Source organism: Pteropus alecto, unplaced genomic scaffold (genome assembly GCF_000325575.1).
Source record: "Pteropus alecto unplaced genomic scaffold, ASM32557v1 scaffold14, whole genome shotgun sequence".
Lineage (NCBI taxonomy): Eukaryota > Metazoa > Chordata > Mammalia > Chiroptera > Pteropodidae > Pteropus > Pteropus alecto.
The window spans coordinates 9467255-9485953 of NW_006436810.1; the positions used below are offsets into that span (position 1 = coordinate 9467255).

An 18699-nucleotide genomic window follows, 5' to 3' on the forward strand; every position below is an offset into this window, starting at 1 on the left:
TAAGTTCAGTTTAATTATATGCATATTTTAAAACTGGCCAGTTCTACCAAATGAGGAAACATACATAGAAAGAAGAATACTGTTTTTGTTTGGACTAGAACAGCAGTTTTATCTATTTCAGGATAGAGTTGCCAGATTTGGAGGGAGAAAAAAAGCACCCAGTTAAACTTGAATTTCAGAAAAAGAATGATTTTTTTTTTATTTTTTATTTTTTTTTAGTATAAATATGTCCCATGCAATATTTGGAACATTACTTATGCCGAAAAATTATTTTTTGTTTATCTGAAATTCCAGTTTAACTGGATGTCCTATATTTTATCTGGCAACCCTATTTCAAGACTTCCTTACCCTCTTAAAAACTGAGGACCCTGAGCAGCCTTTATTTAAGTAGTGAATCTATTGATAGTGACCATATTAGAAATTTAAATTGAGACAATTGAATACATATTAATTCATTTAGAAAAATAATAAGCCTATTCTTGTTAACATACATATTTGTTTATGAAAAATAACTTTGCTAAAACAAAAATAATTAGGAAGAAGCATGTCTGTTTTATATTTTTATAAATCTTTTATCGTTTGGCTTCTTAAAAGATAATAGGATTTTCATGTCTCTTTCTGTGTCCAGTCAGGTGTGCTATCACAAAGACATATACCATCTAGAAATTTCCACTGGACCCATGGGAGAAAATGAGAGCGACAAAAGAAAGGCAAATGGCGTCTTAGACGTCGTGGTATTATTATGAAAATAATTTTAGCCTTGGGAATCTCTCGAGAAGGTCTCGGGGATCTCTTCTAGGGTTCCCCAACAATACCTTGAGAACCCTTCAACTAGAAATACTAGACCGTGTAATTCTAGCTTGTGTTGTGTAGATCATAGATAATCAGAATAGGGGATAAGCATTCTTTGTTTTAAGAAGGCCTGATGAATCAAATTGTAAATATAAAACAAATTTAAAAAGTTATTACTTAGGTTTAGCAGTAATTCTTTTAAAATTTAATATACTATTGGGTCTGTACTCTGCCATCCAAGCAAACAGCTATTATTAAGAAAAAGTCAAGATAAAACTTTCAACCTACAAATAGGCACATTGTCAGCTTTCTGTTTAGAATAAAGTTTATATAGCTACTGTTCAGAACAAAGCTTACCACTTTTTATTATAGAATTGAACAAATAGGTTACATGACAGTTTCTTTAAAATGCTAATTGGTTTGAATTGGATTTATTTTTAAGATGTGTGTCTGTTCTAGAGATAGTGTTTAATACTGCCTTGTATGTAAACTTGGGCAGTTTTAAAAATAAGTAGTATAATGTAATAACTCATCTGATTCTCATCTGAAATAGAAAAGGTGTAGAAGTTGGCAGTGGGCCAAATATAGGAGAGCACAGAGAAGTAAAATTTACAAGACGACTTCTTTAATTATTTGGACAACTGAGAAAATGAAAGAACCATTAACAAAAATAGAACAGGAGAAAATACTGGTTGAGGATAAAGATGGTAAATTCAGTCTTGGACTGGAAATATGAGATAGCTCAGGAGAGAAGAGATGGTGGGTGATGGGTTAGAAAGCATTGTTCACAGAGCAATAAAATGATTTCCAAGGAAGACAGTGTAGGGAGAGGAAAGAAACTGACAAAAAGCAGATCTGTGAGGAATACTTAACTGTGAGATGGGGAAAAGGAGATGAAGAAGGAAGAAGGAGGAAGCATAGGACACAAGGTGTGGAGAGATAGGAAGAGGCTAGGTGAGGAAAACGTCATTAACGTGAAGTGAGAGGACCTTTTTGAGGGTGTGTGGTTAGCACTATCGAGTTGCATTGAGATTCAGGAATGATAATTGGTTCTTAAATTTGGAACTACAAAACTCAGTTACCTTAGAGATTGTGTAGTTTATTATTACTATTACTATTATTATTACTATTACTTCAGGTTTGGATTTGAGAAAAGTGAAGCAGAAAAGTTTTCGGCTTGTCTGGGATAACCCAGAAATTCAGAAGAGCTAGATCTGCCTGTTCTTTTCTTCCTTCATTGTCATTTACGCGTGTATGAATTAAACTGGCTGAGTGAGGTAAAGCTAAGAAACTTATTCCAGCAGAAGTCACCTCTTCAAACATTCAACCTTATTTTAAAGTGACAAGTTTGTTTTTTAAATAAAATGTTTATATTTTAGGGAAAACACTGGCTGTCAAGTCTGAAGATGTGCGTTCCAGCTCTGCTACTTGCTTACTTACCCTCTGAGGGCTCTATTTCCTCCTCATCTGAAATAGGGTTGGGCTGGTTTATCTCTTAAGGCAATGCAAAATTATGTGAAGCTATGCATCTATGATATTATCTTTTCTTTCCTTTGTTTTGTTTTATTGTAATAGGTTCACGAAGTTGAAGAGTCTTAACCTTTCCAATAATAATTTAGGGGACTTCCCATTAGCAGTCTGCAATATTCCAACCCTGACGGAGCTGAACGTGTCCTGCAACGCCCTGCGAGCCGTCCCGGCAGCCGTTGGAGTTATGCACAAGTGCGTACTTTTTGACTCCACTGCAAAGGGTCCCCCGAGAAACCCCAGGGGAGCTGCAGCAACTCGCGGCCCATGAGATTGGTTAACTTGTTGCGTTGGTCATGTCATTCTTGGCCCCAAATCAAGGCGATTGTGTAGAGTTCATTTGTTAGCTTTTATACTCCTTAAAATGTTGTAGAAAATTATAATATCCTTGTTTAGAATTGAAGATCATCCCTATAGGTGAATGTATCTAAACATGGGAGGAGGGGTTACTTTCTCATTTTCTGAGTTATGTTGAATTCTAAAATTTAAAAGTTAATTTTTTTAAATAACATTGAAAGGTGGGTATTGGGGCGGATTTCTTCTATGACTTTCACAACAATTAGCTCATGTTGTTCCCATTTATACGAGCCAAGTTGAGAAAATTGGTTAGAATTTTTTTTCAATAAAAGATTAAGGTGTTTATCTCTAATCTTTTCTCCCTGGTGTATTAATGCCTCAGGCCCTGCCCTTATTCATTTTGCAAAGGATAGTACATTTTCTTTTTCTAGTAATATGATCTGCATTTACATAACTTGTATGTTGATAATAAAAATGTAAAATTTACACATCCTCTTTATAATTCTAATATTTTCTTTAATAGCTTACAGACATTTTTGTTGGACGGAAACTTTCTCCAGACCCTCCCTGCTGAGCTGGAGAACATGCATCAGCTTAGTTATCTTGGTCTTTCTTTCAATGAATTCACTGACATTCCAGAGGTATTGGAGAAATTGACAGCCGTGGATAAACTTTGTATGTCTGGAAACTGTATGGAGACCCTTCGGCTTCAGGCTTTACAAAAGATGCCTCACATTAAACATGTGGATCTAAGGTAACCATTTTAAAGAAACATATCCCATTTGAGTGGTTGGCTTATATTTGCAGGTAGTTTATAGCCCTTTCGGTGACATTCTCCTGCCAAGGCAAACAGGCTGACTAGTTTCAGTTAAGGCCCATTTTTGTATTTTTGCCCAGAGGGAAGAATAATGTAATAGTAGGGTTTGCTCATACCTATACTTGCTTTAAAATTTTTCTCGTTGACGAGTGACCATGTCGTGACTTTGTTTTGTAGGTTCGAACTTCATTTTGTAGGTTTGAACCCAGTTTTAATTTGCATGAATAGATAGGGGCCATTGAGTCAGGGAGTGCTATTTATGGTGAATGAAAACTGTCATTGAGAGCAAAGTACGTATTTTTCTCTCTCAGTCTTGTCTGTGGCTTGAGACATCTGACATCATTGAACATATCTCCTTTCTTAATTTTTTTTTTTACTTCTTTGCCTTCCCTAACTTAATGTATTCATTTAATTAAATTTATTTATTTATGTAACTTATTTTAATTTTCTATTTCTTCATCCAAGTGGTTCTGCCCTTAGTTTATTTAGTTTACTTAGATTTTGTTTTTTACAAAAATATAAAGCTCATAATCTCTTATTAGGCCCAAGTTTGGCTAGACCCTCCATTCTCGCCCCTTGAAAGAGCAGAACCTGCCTTTTGAATCCTGATCACACTAAACTCCATCTGGAAACCAGTAGCACACTCCTTGCTACATCAGAGATGCTCAGTAATCATCCCTTAGTAAGTAAGGGGTGTTTTAATTTCTGATGCAGAATGAACCAGTATACAGGGAGGAAGCTATTCTAAGTTTATCTTTTTCAAAGAAAAACAAGAGCCCGTCATGGGCTTGAGTTCTACTAACTTGCCCAGTTTGATACTTTTTCAACCAAACTAATTCCCCTCAGTAACCAGGAGTAGATGACCACATACTGGCCATGTTAAATCTTAGGTGAGGTATTTAATGTCTGTGCAACTGTGTTCTCATCTCCAAATTACAGGTAATAACAGAACCTAGTTCATAGAGTTTTGGAAGGAATTGAGGTATAAATCTCAAACTCCCAGCAAGTGTGATTGTATTCTAATTATTACCTGATTGAGGATGCTTTTCCACTCATGGAATCTGCTCAGCTGTCATTCCTGGCATCTTTACACCTCTGTTTGTCAAAGGTGGTTCTCTTGATTTACTTCCCAGTTTCCTCTCTGTTGATAACCGAGACCCTCACTCAGACCTGTCGATTTTCATCCGTATAAAAGCAGCAGCATCTTTTGCTGCTTTCTCCATTCATGTGGTCTAGCCTAGGAAACCCATTCATTCCTGTCCCATAAAGAGTTGCTTGACTTAACCTTTCCTCAAGGTAGAGGAATCAAGCCTGTCACACCTGGGAAAAGGATAGCAATTTTGCAGACCTAGAATTCTTAATTCAGGGGAGTACAAATGGTTATAATTTTATCTGACTTTAAGAACTTTTTGGAATGTGACAGGTGCAGGAACTGAACACTTTGTCTCATTAACTTTCTTTCTAAATTGTTAACATTATTTGCTTCTGAGTCACTTTGATTTTGAAAACCTTCCTATTCTAAGATTTAAGCCTTTTTTATTTAGCTACCCAGAGGTATAACAATGCTCCTGTTGACCTCAGGTGACGAGCATGAGAGGATTTTTGAGTTACCTGGTACCTACAAGAAAATATGTTTCTTGATCTGAGTTAGCTTACAAATAAGATTCATCTAATATGTCTAGAAATAAGTATTCTTATTAAGAGCTTTATAAATTCTTCAGATTTCCAGAGCTAATGAGTCTTTTTAGATGAGAATCCGTTACAGAATATTTAAATACCAAAATAGACTTTGGACACTGTGAATGTTGAATGAGTGTAAATAGATAACTGCTTCCCTCTGTGCCACTGAGCTGAGAAGGGGGAGGTCTGGTCAGATTTGCTTATAATTCTGCTTTAATATTTTAGATCGAAGCTGGTAGAATTGTTTGAGGCATTTCGCTTAGTTTCTCTATGCAAAGGGCTAATTTTATTGATTCGACTTTTTATTCCTTCAGATGGAAATGTTACATCAGATTAAACGTGGTCACTTTTCTTTTATTCTTTTTCTTACGTTGGTGTTCTTTGAGTCTGATGTCATTCCTTCTATGACACTTTAATAATTCCTCCTTCCCCTCTTCTCTGTCCAAAAGGTGGCTGTTACCCACATCTCTCTCCTAATCACTTCTCTTTCTGTTTTCTGCCTTGGTGGTTGCCTGTACTTTCAGAGCTACATTATTCACCTTTCATCTCTGTGTTAATTATTCCCCAGTCTTTCTCTAACCCTGTTTCTCTTCTTGGAACGAATTCTACTTTAGCTGCCAGCTGGATAATTTCACCTTAGTTTCCCATGTTGATACACTTAACCAAATATATGTGAAACAGAGTTCAATTTCCTTCTTTATTCGCCGTTCTTCCTCCTGGATTCCTATTTTTGCTGATAGCAGCACCACTTCATTCGTTATCCAGACACAAAACTTTGACTATTTTTCGTTTACCATCAGATTCTATCAGTTCTTTCACTCTCATTTCTGTCCTTGTCCCTTCTTTTTCCTCGTCACTGCTGCTATTGTCTCCTAGCTGAGCCGTCTCCTGCCACTGTGCAGCCTCTGAAGCAAGCACAGTCTTGCTCAGAGCCTTCGATTCTCTATTTCAAGGTATTTAGGCTCTCGTATCTCGCTCCCACCCACTAACCCATGGTTCCCTTGAGGATAAGGCTCTAGCTCAGAGCTCCTCGAAGTATGTTCCTCTGACCTGAGTGGCAAGCCAGCTATTTGATATTTTCCCACAATGAGATGTGTATAGAAATTGAGACAATATTTTCGAAACATAGAGTGATTTGACATTGCCACAACATTCAAGTAGGCTCATATAAATAGACTCATGGTACAGGAAATCGACTAGTTTCGTTGTTGCTGCACGTGCATGGTGAGCAACTTGTGGTGTCAGTCATGTGCTGGTTGTATGCAGTACAACTGCACATCAGTCTGCCATCCGAAGTTTAGAAGATAGGTCCTGTGCCTTCGATAACTTGAGAAGCACTGCTGTTATTGCGCCCCCAGTGTTAGCCCTTAGTAAGTACAGTGCTTGATAAATATTGGAGCCACAGTCTCACTCTTCTCACGCATTCTGCACTGAGGGACTCCTGCTCTTGTGCATGAAGCACACTCTGTGTTCTTCTCCAGCCCTGAGGCCATCCTGCTGCTGCTTCCTCACGGCTGGCTTTCTTCTCCCGCTTACATCTGTCCAGTTCTGCCTGCCCTGGGGGTTCAGATGAGATGTTTCTTCTTTTGTCACATCTTTTCTGACCATTCTCTTTATTTTATGCATCATTTATGACACTCATCGCATACTTGCAGTTCTTCTACTTCACATATCAAAGTAGATGTGATTTCCTCACTGACTTACAAAATCTGTTGACAAACACCTTATTTTATTCATCTCTTATCGACACAAAGCCATAGGTCATTGTCGTCATCAACACTAGCCTTTCACTTTTTGCGAAGTGAAGCTCAATAAATATTTATGAAATAGATAAAATGGCTGTGTTAACTGAGAGAATTATTGGAAGGAAATTTTAACAGTATGTTGCTTCTTTAAAAGTTCATCCTAAATAGTTGTATTATTCTGTGAGCCTAAAAATTTCTGATATTTGAATGCTGATAAGACTTGGCAACCAAACAGTGGGAATGGTAACTTCCTCTTCATTATAGTTTTTCTTTTGTCTCAATAAATCAACCTTTAATTATTTTAGTGTTAATGCATTGAAATTGTGGTGTGTGTGGAGGGGAGCTATTTCAAATGAAGATGGTAATGCCACATTAGGAAGGTAATATAAAGTATTTGATTAGGGAAAATATGGGATATTTTTTCAATTCCTGCAGTCTGTATATCCAAAATGAGATTTGTTTTTTCTTTTCATTCTGTGTACATATTCTAGAATCTAGTGAGCATTTGGAAATAGGCAAATTGCTGGGTTGAGGCCAATTTTTTAATCTTACAACCTGGAATGAGAGAAAGAAGGAGCCAAAAAAAATCCTCTTAGGGACATTTGAAAAGCCCATATGCTGTGTTTGCAGGTTGACAAATCCTAGCTCTTTGCTGTCACTCATCCTTGTGTTTCAATGACTTTGATATTGCTATTAATAATTCAGTTGCCATCATTTTATTTTAGTTTTCAAAGGGCAGAAATTCACCGTGAGAACCTTCAGCGTTTTTCTAAGCTCTGGCCTTCATGGTAATGCTCTTCTAACTGAGCACATGACCTCAGCATTTTGTTGGCTTTGTAATGAAAAGTAGAGGATTTTTGTTGTTTGTAAAGAAGTTGGGCATTGCCTAGCAAACTACGAATTGAGGTTTGATCTGTTTTTCTCCGCTTCAAAGCTACACGTGTCTTTGTTATATTGGCTTCTAGTCCCCGTTACTACTTACTTCTTGGCAGCTCACCCGCAGCCACTACCGTCCACTGGCTAACTAGTTCTCATGGCTGAGGTTCTGCCAGTGTTTTCCGGTCTCTTGCTCTATCCTAGACTTTTTGCTCCCCGTCATTTTCCTTCATTTTATAATTTCTCAGTGAATCCTAGATGCCAGATTCCAGTATTTTATGTACTTGGCTCTTTTCAAGCAAAATTTTAAAGACGGAGATAATTTTGGTAATCAATTCTTGGCCCTGAGCCAGTTGAAAATCCAGATATTTGCATTCCTATCTTTGCCGCATATGTGACTCCCATTCATTTTTTTTCCCCAAAGTTCACCCTTTAATTCTGCATGTGGCTGCTCATCTACCTGCTCACCTATCCTCTCTGCTTCCTTAAATATTCAGTGCAGTCATAATGTGCTTAATGGGACTTCTGCATTTTGTTTCTTGTGTTCTTTCAACCAAATTCTTTGGAAGTAAATGTTTAAATGGATTTTTTTCTCTTGAAACAAATTAAGGTAAAATCAAAATGCATGCTTCTTCTCCAGCTTTAGGGTCTTACTCGTGTTTCAGAATGTATTGCCAAGGTTAAGACCTCATGAAGTTGTAGCTAAAAATAGCCAGAGACTCTGATCTGTTAGAAGGCCAGATGCTGAGATTAAGAATCATGAAGGACTAGAGTATAGTGAGACTTGAGTCCCTTCTTGATACCTCGCCATATTAGGGTGTAGCCATTTGTTTAGAGCATTGCAGTTAATTATAGGCTCTGTTGTGTCTTTTTCCTTTCAAGACTGAACATAATTAGGAGGCTAATAGCAGATGAAGTGGACTTTCTCCAGCATGTCACTCAGCTTGATCTGCGAGACAATAAGCTTGGTGACCTAGATGCTATGATATTCAACAACATTGAAGTTTTACACTGTGAAAGGAATCAACTGGTGACACTAAACATCTGTGGCTACTTCCTGAAAGCACTCTACGCCTCTTCTAATGGTATGTAACAGACCACACCAAAGTATCTCAGTTGGTTCCAGGAATTTACTCAGTGCCATCATCTCCGCCTTGCTTTGATTTTTCTTTCCTTGTTTAGTAAAATAAGTGTCAGATTTTGCTAAGATAAAAATCATAAAAGAAGAATGCTAGTTTGATACTTGAAGGAATCAAAAAGGAAGATTTTATAGTTCCTAACTTATTTTTCTCATATTGTGATATTTAGATAAGTTACTCCCATTTTCGATTTGGCTCTTCTCCTTGAAAGGGAGTAGAGAGAGAGTGAACTGTTTCTTGGGCTTCCTTGTTAATAACACAGTAAGTCTGGAACCTCGATTTAATCCTGGAGAGTGAAAGTGAAAGGAAGGTCCACTTTAGGTTCCTTTCAGGATCTCGGATTTCATGCTCTGCTGACAAAGGAGCTTACCTTAGGAGAAACCTAAATTATATACCCACAGGGGCACCACAAAGCAAGAGTCTTACTCGTTTAATAAGTTCTCTTCCTTATAATTTAGAAATCGTGGCAGTTCTGATAAAGAAAAGGCCATATGGGCATATGTTTACTAACATTAAGAATTCAGTTCCTACATCATTAATGAAACCAAGTATTTACTACAAGTTGAACAAATGTTTATCAAGAACTTGCTTTATGTGTAGTGTAATGTATGAGTTCTAAAGGATAAGAGATTTTTAAAAAATGAGTTTACTGTTATCTCACTGGAGAAACAAGCCAACCCTCAAGGAGCTGCCGCTCACTGAAGGGTTACAGGATTTGGATAGCCAGGAGGCACGAAGTGGGTGTTGAAGAGAAAAGCATCCGAATGTGCTGTGCTTAGCAGATGGGAGAAGACAGGAGATTCTGAACTCATAGGTGCCTGTTGGAGAGTAGTAAGAAGTCATTAGGGGATGCGTGGCTCGGAGTCATGATGAAGCTTTGAAGCGAGTGCCGTAAGCTGTAGAGAACCAGTGGAAATTTTTAAGCGGAGGAGGCATGCGATGGACATGATGCTAGAAGACTGTTGATGTGAAGTGGTGTGCAGAGTGCATTTGCAGGAGAAGTGCAGCGGTCCGGTCCTCTCTTAACCCAGGTTACTGTCATGGTCTTCAGTGAGCTGATAGGAGTTTGCAGTCAGAACTGCAGATGATTGATTTGAGACTCAGAGGTGGTACCTGAAACCATGGAAGTAAGGTAACTGGTGAAGAGAAGAGAGCTCGTACCGAAGCCTCACAAGTAGCTGGTGCCAGAATGGGCAACCAGATAGGAGCTGACCCTGTGATTACTTGGTAAGTGTTTAGAGAAGCAGAAGGACATTTAGAATCTACCATGCCCCAGAAACAAAGCCCTAGGTGGACAGTGATGTCACATTTCATACAGTTTTGAGGAAGAGTACTCAGATTTGAGTAGAGGAAATCATTTGAGACTCTCAGAGGTGCTGTTTCAGTAGAGTGAAAAAGGCAAAAGCCAGGATGCATTTGGTTTTATGGAAAGAAACCTTAATGTTAAACAGTATTCATACAGTTAATCTTTCAGATAAAATTTAGCATGACTACCAGGAGCCACAGTAAGTCAGTGGGAAGGGGGTAGAAAAGTAGAATGAGTGGTTTATTTCAATCTCTGAATAAGATCTTGTGATTAAATTAGAAGTTCTCTATCCTTTCCTGTAGTTTCAGAGTAGAACAAATGAATGTATTGTACTTCCGAACCTAAACAAACAGTGGAGAATAAAGCACAGTAATGATATGTTACACACAAAAAGAGTCTCTGTGTCACTTGAATGGTGATGCTTTTGTGTTTTTTTCCACCTCCTAGAACTCGTTCAACTGGATGTTTACCCAGTTCCAAATAATCTGTCTTACATGGACGTTTCAAGGTAAGCAGCCGCGTCCTAGAGTACTCGAGAATCTGCATGAAAATTACTTGGTCAGTTTTCTCTGAGCATATGCATAAGAACTTCTTATATATTTTTAAGGTAAATAACACAAATTAAGTAGTTTTTACTTATCCTCTGAAAATGTACATAAATGTCTGTCAGTTAAAATACTACATTTATATACTATAGTTCAAACCTGAAGAATCAAGTTGTCACGTTGGTGCGGACACAAATTTGAACACCAGGTTTGCCCTTGAAAGATTAGTAAATTGGAGGTCATGTGGCCGGAAGGTCCAGCAGTTCTTTTATTATATTAACCACATCTTCATCACTTTACTGAAACAACATTGGTTTCATTAAAAAAATACTGTGCGATATTTCTTGGACTTTTCCCCCCTCCCTTTTTGTTATCTTGTAAATATAGCTCCTTGTTAAGAACCCTTAGAAAGCAGCCACTAAATCTGCCAAAGCAGGATTTCCACGCAGCCTACTCGCTTCCCTTGTAGACCGACCATCTCACCTTTTATGCAGATTCACTCCTGTGGTTATCATACTTACTCCAGTTACCAAAGATACTGTAGTAGACTTTTTCCCGAAGACATAAAGCCTATGTTTACACAAATTAAATGTCAATAATCTTAACACTAAATTTGAAAATTCACTTTTAACGTAATTCTAATGAATTACCCCCAGTTTTTTGAACAACCACAGTACGTGGGAATACGGAGCTCTCTCATTAGTGACACTGTTAACTAACTCATTTCATTGTATAAAATCACATGTGTCAATAATATTCTCCATCATAATTATGTAAGAATGTGCCAAAATTTAGCTATTGTGAAAATTATTAAATTGTAGTTTTATTAGAAATTTATAATTATAAAATCCTTTATGAGTAATATTTCATGCATTTCCTACTAAATTCATGTCAGATAGTTTTGTTTAATGTACTAGAAGTCATATTACCTGATTAAGTTCATTTTTTTTTCCTGTCAGTCTTGAATGTTGTTGTTGTCACCCTTTAAATAAGAACGGTACTGGAGTGGGTTTGCATACATGGTGAAAAGATGTACTTGAGAGAGTTGGCCATAGAGTGAATCCACTTTCCCTTTATTTATAGGATATAATTGGCACATGGTTCTCATTGAAACCCCTAAGTGAGACTGAATTGAAAACTCTTATGTCCTGCTCGTTCCTAAATTCTGCCACTTAAATGCTGTTTACCTTTCTTTTGTAACTGTCATGTCCAGAACCTTCACTGTAACATGCTCTGCTTTCATTCACCTTCTAAGCTATGACTCTGTCTCAGGAAACTTCTGATTCCCCTCAAATAGCTCTGAGTCTTTCGCCCTCCTCCTTTGGTGTGAATGTTTGTTATCTGAAGGGGCTGAGCTGTCATCCATCATAGTGTTTACTAGGTACTTAGAGTTCCTCAAGTTCAAAGTTTCACACTTACAAGAGTTTTATTGCTGTACTGAGATTGTTTATAATAAAGGGTACTTTCACTCTCCTATCTTATTAAGCTGTGTTAGGGGTTAACTACTATAAATTAAAGTCAATAAACGTATCAATCTTTAAGGCTTCAAAGCCAAAATTCTATATACCTATATAGATACTAGGCAGAAAATAATGCCTTCCTTTTTGTATTTTAATTGAAAACATTAATGTAATAGCAAAATTAAAGGACATGATTTTTAAATCACACATATTGATTGCCACCACCTTAATATCACAGTTATTTTCGCTTTTGCTCTAATATAGTTCTTGTCCCAGACACCTTTTTTTTTACAGAATTGTTCATCTGTTTATAAAGAATTGTTGTCATAATAAACATACCATTTTAGATTCTTTGTGCCTGGTCATTTCACATATTTAAAAAAGAAGATGAAAGACTAATCATCTATGATTAGGGAGACATTCAGATATAGATTTGTCTCAGAAGTGGTCAGTTCATTTAATAAAGTCACAATTAATTCGCTTGTTTCTGGTAATTATAATTACCATCCGATGCCTAAGTAAATGTTTTCAGATAATTCTGAGTCTTAACGGTCAGTGTACCTTTTCACTGCTGCCATTTCTGTTTACCTGTAGCTGCGTTCTCATGATACCCACTGGAACCGAGACGTATTGGAAAATAAAACTGTTTTAACTAGAAGTGTGTGAGTGTTTGTTTCTAAGTATAAGATCTCTTGCTAAACTTGCATGGGCTTACAGACTTTTTAGGATAGTAGTTCTGGGAACCAGACTTTTATTTATTTATTTTTTTCAAAGACTTCAGAGATGATATAACTATGTCCTTTCCTACTTTTTCTTTATTTCTTATTCCGTATCATAATTCTTGCTTCTAGATTAAAGTGAACACACAGATCCTTTTGATGTATACTCACTGTACTTTGGTAGTTCATTTGAAGTTTCATTTATTCTGTGTAATTATTTTGAGTTTGAAATTATACTCTAGGTTAAATTTCAATCAAAGAAAAAAATCATATATTCTTATATTTAGGAACCACTTAGAAAATGTGCCTGAATGGATATGTGAAAGCCGAAAGCTAGAAGTTTTGGATATTGGCCATAATCAAATATATGAACTTCCTGCACGGTGAGTATTACAGATCATGTTAGAGAATCTCAAATTTGATAAACAGTTTTTAAAAATTGCTGAGTCAGTGTTTCATGTGTTATTATGAACTCCTAAGAGTTTTGTGTTTGTTTCTTAATTAAAAAAAAGTCCTTATTTAGTGTCCGTTACCTCATATGGTGTCTTCAAGTCATGGACTCTCTTCGTGCAGCGAGGAGTGGAGTGAGGCTTTGACTCTCAGACTCTTCAAGGTCATGCAGTGGGTGGTGCTTGGTGGAAGTTTGTAAATATGCCCAAAGAAATATTCAGAGACTCAGCAAACAGTAGTATGATTGGTTCACCTCTATAATCTTAATTCTTTTAGACTCTTTCTCTTCTGTCTATTGACCTGACATGTCTGCCTTACCCACAAATAATGTTTGGTTTCCCTTGAACATAATTTTGAGGAATAAAAGATTATTAGATCATTAAACCTAGAAAGAGCAAACTATATTCTTTTTTTCTTGGTGTGAAATTTGGTGTAGAAAATCCAAGAAATTTTCTTTCCTTCTCTCTTAACATGTATTATTATTTTTTATTTCATAATTTTTACTTTACTGGAAAGATTTCTAAAATAGCCATGTGATGATAATCTAATGTCCATAGATACAGACATCTTCAGGTTTACTAATTTGGGCACAAAGTATTATTGGACTGTTGTGACCAGCCATAAAATTAATAACCAGAAGAGTGATCTGTTCTCCTGCTGACCCGTAGAACTTGCTGTAGTGATTGACATGCTCTATATCTATCTGTGCTATCCAGCATGGTATCCACTAGCCACGTGTGACTGTTGAGCACTTGAAATGTGGCTAGTGTGACCAAGGAACTGAATTTTAAATTTTATTTAATTTTCATTAATTTAAATTTAAGTAGCTATTTGAGACTAGTGGCTGCCACAACTCAGGTCTAGCTCTTTGCACCATTCTTAGCCAGTCACTGAACAAAGGAAGTCAGTTGTTTCTAACGATGTATAGTCAAAGATAGCAATGAAAATATTTTGGAAATATGTCGCTAAAGTTTTACCTTAGGTGCATGATCCTTAAAGGTATATGGTCAATATTCCTCTGTTTTCTTATAAAGAATAAGAATCATGAAAATACGTTTTGGATATATTGAGTCAGATAAAAAGTACTATAAGAATTAATTCGCCTGTTTTCACTTTTATTTTTAAATTACATTATATTTGGCTTTCATTATGTTTCTGTTGGATATCACTGTGTTAGAATATACTGGTCATAAAGGAAATCTTCATTCCCTGGAAAGCTGTTAATTTTACTTTCTCAGTCATACATTATATTCATAAATTCAGTCCATTTGAAAATGCTTTCTGCTTTAGAGCTTTATGTTGACTGAGCATTTAGGTGACTCAGTGTGGCCCATCACCATCACCCAGACAGTTTGGTGATGTGCCCTGTGGACAGCATTGTGTGTGTGTGTTAGCAGGGAGGGGCAGGCTTTTAGAAGACAAACAGCAAAAATGAAAGCAGGCTACTAATAATAGGAAAAAAATAATTGGTTGAAAAAATTCTTTTGTTATCTCTCTTCTGTTTACTCTGTTCTCTTCTCCACTCCAGCCTCCCCAGTTCAACAGTAATAGCACACTGGAATCTAGGCCTGTGTTTCTCTGTCGGGTACAACAAAGATATTATATGGATAAGCTAACAATTAAATAAATACAAGATAACTGATATTTCATCCAGTTTTCCTTGATTTGCTCTGTGTTATTACAGGTTTTGGGGGGGGCGGGTATCTAAACAAATGCTCATTCAGAGCAAATCCTAAATGCTCTATTGTCAAGGAATTTAAACAGTGTTTGTTTTGTGGGTTTGTGTTTTTAACCCATGGGACAAAAACAATATGTATTGTTTTCTTATTTATGGTGGTGTTTAGCTGTAAACTTTGTATCAGCTCTGTCATTGATCCAATATTTCAGACAAGACAGTGACTCGTTAGAAGTTGATTTAATAGGCAAGCTTTATTTAAGTGATATGCGTAAAGGGTTTGACAAAAGAGAAACTAAAATTCAGAAGAGATGTATTAAAAAGAAAAGAAGGTGTTTCAGTGCTTAGTATCCAAAAGTATTGAACTAAATCCAATAATTAGCATTTAATACTTCCTAACGTTGTCAAGTCTACTTTTTTATTTGGAAAAAAATCAAGATAAAAATTTTGTCACCTATCTTTCAGTTATCCATGTATTTAAGGTTAAAGAGTGTGCGTGTGTGTATGTGTGTTTGTAAATAGTAAGTAACCCCATCCTAAATTGTACCCTAGAGCCAGCAAGGCAGTAAAACTGGAGAAACAAATCTTGCATTATTGGGTTGAAGTGACCATTACAGAGACTGTCCCCTGTGTTAACAGTGACTGAAGGACAGTCCTGGATAATCTGTCAGGTCAAGTTGCTATTTCAGCCTGCCGCGTCAGACATGTTAGAGATCATTACTGGCGGCCTGTGTGTCCCAGTTGGAACAGGTTCCCAGTATCTTTATGAGCAAAGAATCTAGGCTTGGTATTTGAAGTGAATAAAGTTGTGGCTGTAATGTAGGGTGATTTTCAGAGTTTTGGACATCAGTTGAGGGATGTCAGAATGATGAAAAACAGGAGGTGGGTGAAGAAGCCTCATTCTTTGACAGCAATGTGCATGAATTCTCATTCCAAAATGATCCCGATGCACATTATAACTTCACTTTCCCACCGTCCCCAGGTTTCTGTATTTATACCCAGGGTCTGTTTTATTCTGTACAACGGCTGAAGCTCCAAGTGTCATAAAGTGGATTCACATTAGATTAGCAAGTGTCTATCGTTTATTTCAGCTTAGATAACCCATAGAAGAAATGCAGCCAAGCTTCCACAGAGCTCTTTACAGCTCAAAAGAAAATAGTGGATTAAGTACATTCTATTCTCTTTAGGAGGGAGTCTCTCCTTTGGTCTAGGATTAAACCAAAGAGAAAACAAAAATATACAGACTTAGAAGGAGAGTGAGGAAAGGGAGCAATAGTTATGATTGTGAAATGCAACTGAGGAAGAATTTAACATTTTCTTGGGCATCTGTAAAAGATTAATTGGATAGAAGAATCCTTTATTTAATATTCATCCTGTAGGTAAAAATTGCTTGACTGTATTTATTCAGAATCCGTTGTGAGTGGAATACCCTGCATTCTTGGGCGATAAAAGACAGACGCCCTACCTTGAGAAGCCCACTACCACTACCACCTTTTAAAGCTGGCCTTGTAAACCCGGCAGTATTACACTGCTGTCTTCAGTATCTTCTATGAAATGTTTTTTCTCTTTCACTAAGTAGAGCTTCTTTGTTAAGTATTTCTTTTTATAGTTTTTCCCACTTTTTTTTTAACCCTTTTCCCTTTTGCCCCGAAAATACTAAGCATGGGCGCTTGCTGCTGCATGCAGCCTTTACTCCAAGGTAACTCGCAGATAGTAATCCTAACCTTACCCCAAAGTTTGCCGTGGACTATCTCGCTTTTATTATTATTATTATTTTTGCATCGCTCTAGTATATCAGTAGTCTTTGAAAACAGATAACATCACTCTATTTACAGCATTCTGTATTTAGTAGTGGTGTTTCGACTTACAAAATAAAGTAATTCTCGATTGCTGAAAATGTCAAATCGTAGAGAATGTAGCATTCCTACGCATGATATTAAATGAACGCTGGCAGCAAGCTACGCTTTTTTTTTTCTCAACGGGAAAAGGGTTTAAAGTAGGGAAAATATTGAAATATGAACAGCTCCAAGTTTGAGCTTATGTTAAAATGAATTTGCAGTTGCTCCGAATGAATTTATGTTTTTTGGAGAGAATTTTAAGTATTCTCCTACTCTTATTCATTTTTTAATCTTTAATCCAAAATTAGCTCTAAGTAAGTCGCCTTCTATGTTCTTCTCTTTTTCCGCAGCTTGTTTTGTAACAGCAGCCTCCGGAAGCTCCTGGCAGGACACAACCGGCTGACAAGGCTACCCGAAAGGCTGGAGAGAACCTCCGTGGAGGTGTTGGATGTGCAGCACAACCAGCTCCTGGAGCTGCCGCCAAACCTTCTGATGAAGGCAGACAGGTAAAGTGACTCCTTTGTTTTGGTTATTCATCTGAGTTGTAAAATGCCCCCTTGTTAGCATCCTTGTCTCACACGATCCATTTGTGTGGACTTACTGATCTTCTGTCTGCCCCAGATTTCTGAAGAAAATGGGTGTCAGCCACTTCTCTGACCATTTCGTAGGAATATCCTATAGAGTCTTCATCAGCTCCACTGCTTTGCGGAGAGAAGTGGGTTAAGTTGTGCAAGGGTGGGAAGTTTGCTACCTGTTCAAAACCTGTGCAGCCTGCTCCAGGCTCACCTTAGCTGTCACAGGATTCTGATCTTGCTTGCACTTATTTGTGACTTTGGGTGACAGAGATGGATTTTCCTAGAGTTTGTTTAGTTCTCTTGTTTTTTGGGGTTTTTTTTTCCTTTTAACCAGTTTTTATCTTTTAAATTTATTTTCCTTTGAACAGAATTTTTCTGAATAACTCGTTTCATTAAGCATTTAAAGAAATTGTTTTGGGTTGAGGGGGAGGTTATTTTAAACATTAAGTGAAATCTGTTTTCTGTGAAGAATTGCCACAAGCAGAACTTTCTTTAAAGAAAACTTTTAAGTAGCTGAGTGTTAACTTTGGAGCATCTTGTTGGCTTCGCAGCCCTTGTGTGTTGCACTGAAATGCCTCATAGCCCGGTGGCCTAAATCAGGTTGATCTCTGCTAATGTTTATTTTTAGTTAGGGACATAGCTTGAAAGATCTTACTTTTAGTGTACCTCATGATAAAGATTAAAAAGTTAAGTTTAATTTTGTGCTTCTCGAAGAGAAGGAAATAATGATGGACCTTTTCGTACATTCGAGGTACGTTTCAGTGTGTGTGCTTGCGGGGGAGATGGCCTTCTGAGAGCTGTGGCTCTTAACTAGAACTGGACACAGAGCCTGCGGCCTGAGCTGCCCGTGCTGCTCCCATCGTGACCCTCACGACGCTTTTGCCGCGCTCTAATCCGCACTCGTCTGTCCCCGCGCATCCAACGACTGCGTCTTCATTACAGTCGCACCCACAGCGGGTCCGGATTGAACAAGGCGCTCAGCAAGCCCGTGTTTCTTAAACAATAGGAATTTTAAGGAATTTTAAGGAAAACTACCCTCAATCTTGGATTTGTATTTTTTTTTCCCTCTTCTTTCCCTTTTTTTAACAATATTTTTATCAAAATACAACATGTAGCTTTTTAAAAGAGTGCAGCTCTTCCATATCTTGCTCAGGGAATTTGTACGAATGCGTGCACCCTGTAACCGTCACCCAGAGCAGGGTAGAGAATATTTCTAGCACTCCTGTTTTCCTCATTTAAAAAAAAAAAAACATTTATT

At 37.2% G+C, this 18699-nt stretch overlaps 1 protein-coding gene across 1 annotated transcript in view; it reads left to right on the plus strand.

Moving 5' to 3' along the window:
• The window catches only part of PHLPP1 (PH domain and leucine rich repeat protein phosphatase 1), a gene marked incomplete at its 5' end in the record, with an annotated part of 165210 nt that overhangs the window by 117417 nt on the left and 29094 nt on the right, over positions 1-18699 (plus strand). The window contains 6 exons of the mRNA XM_006913756.2: positions 2368-2514; positions 3140-3370; positions 8617-8819; positions 10627-10687; positions 13191-13286; positions 17217-17372. Coding sequence (XP_006913818.2) covers positions 2368-2514; positions 3140-3370; positions 8617-8819; positions 10627-10687; positions 13191-13286; positions 17217-17372 — 894 coding nt within the window. The remainder of the gene's footprint in view (positions 1-2367; positions 2515-3139; positions 3371-8616; positions 8820-10626; positions 10688-13190; positions 13287-17216; positions 17373-18699) is intronic.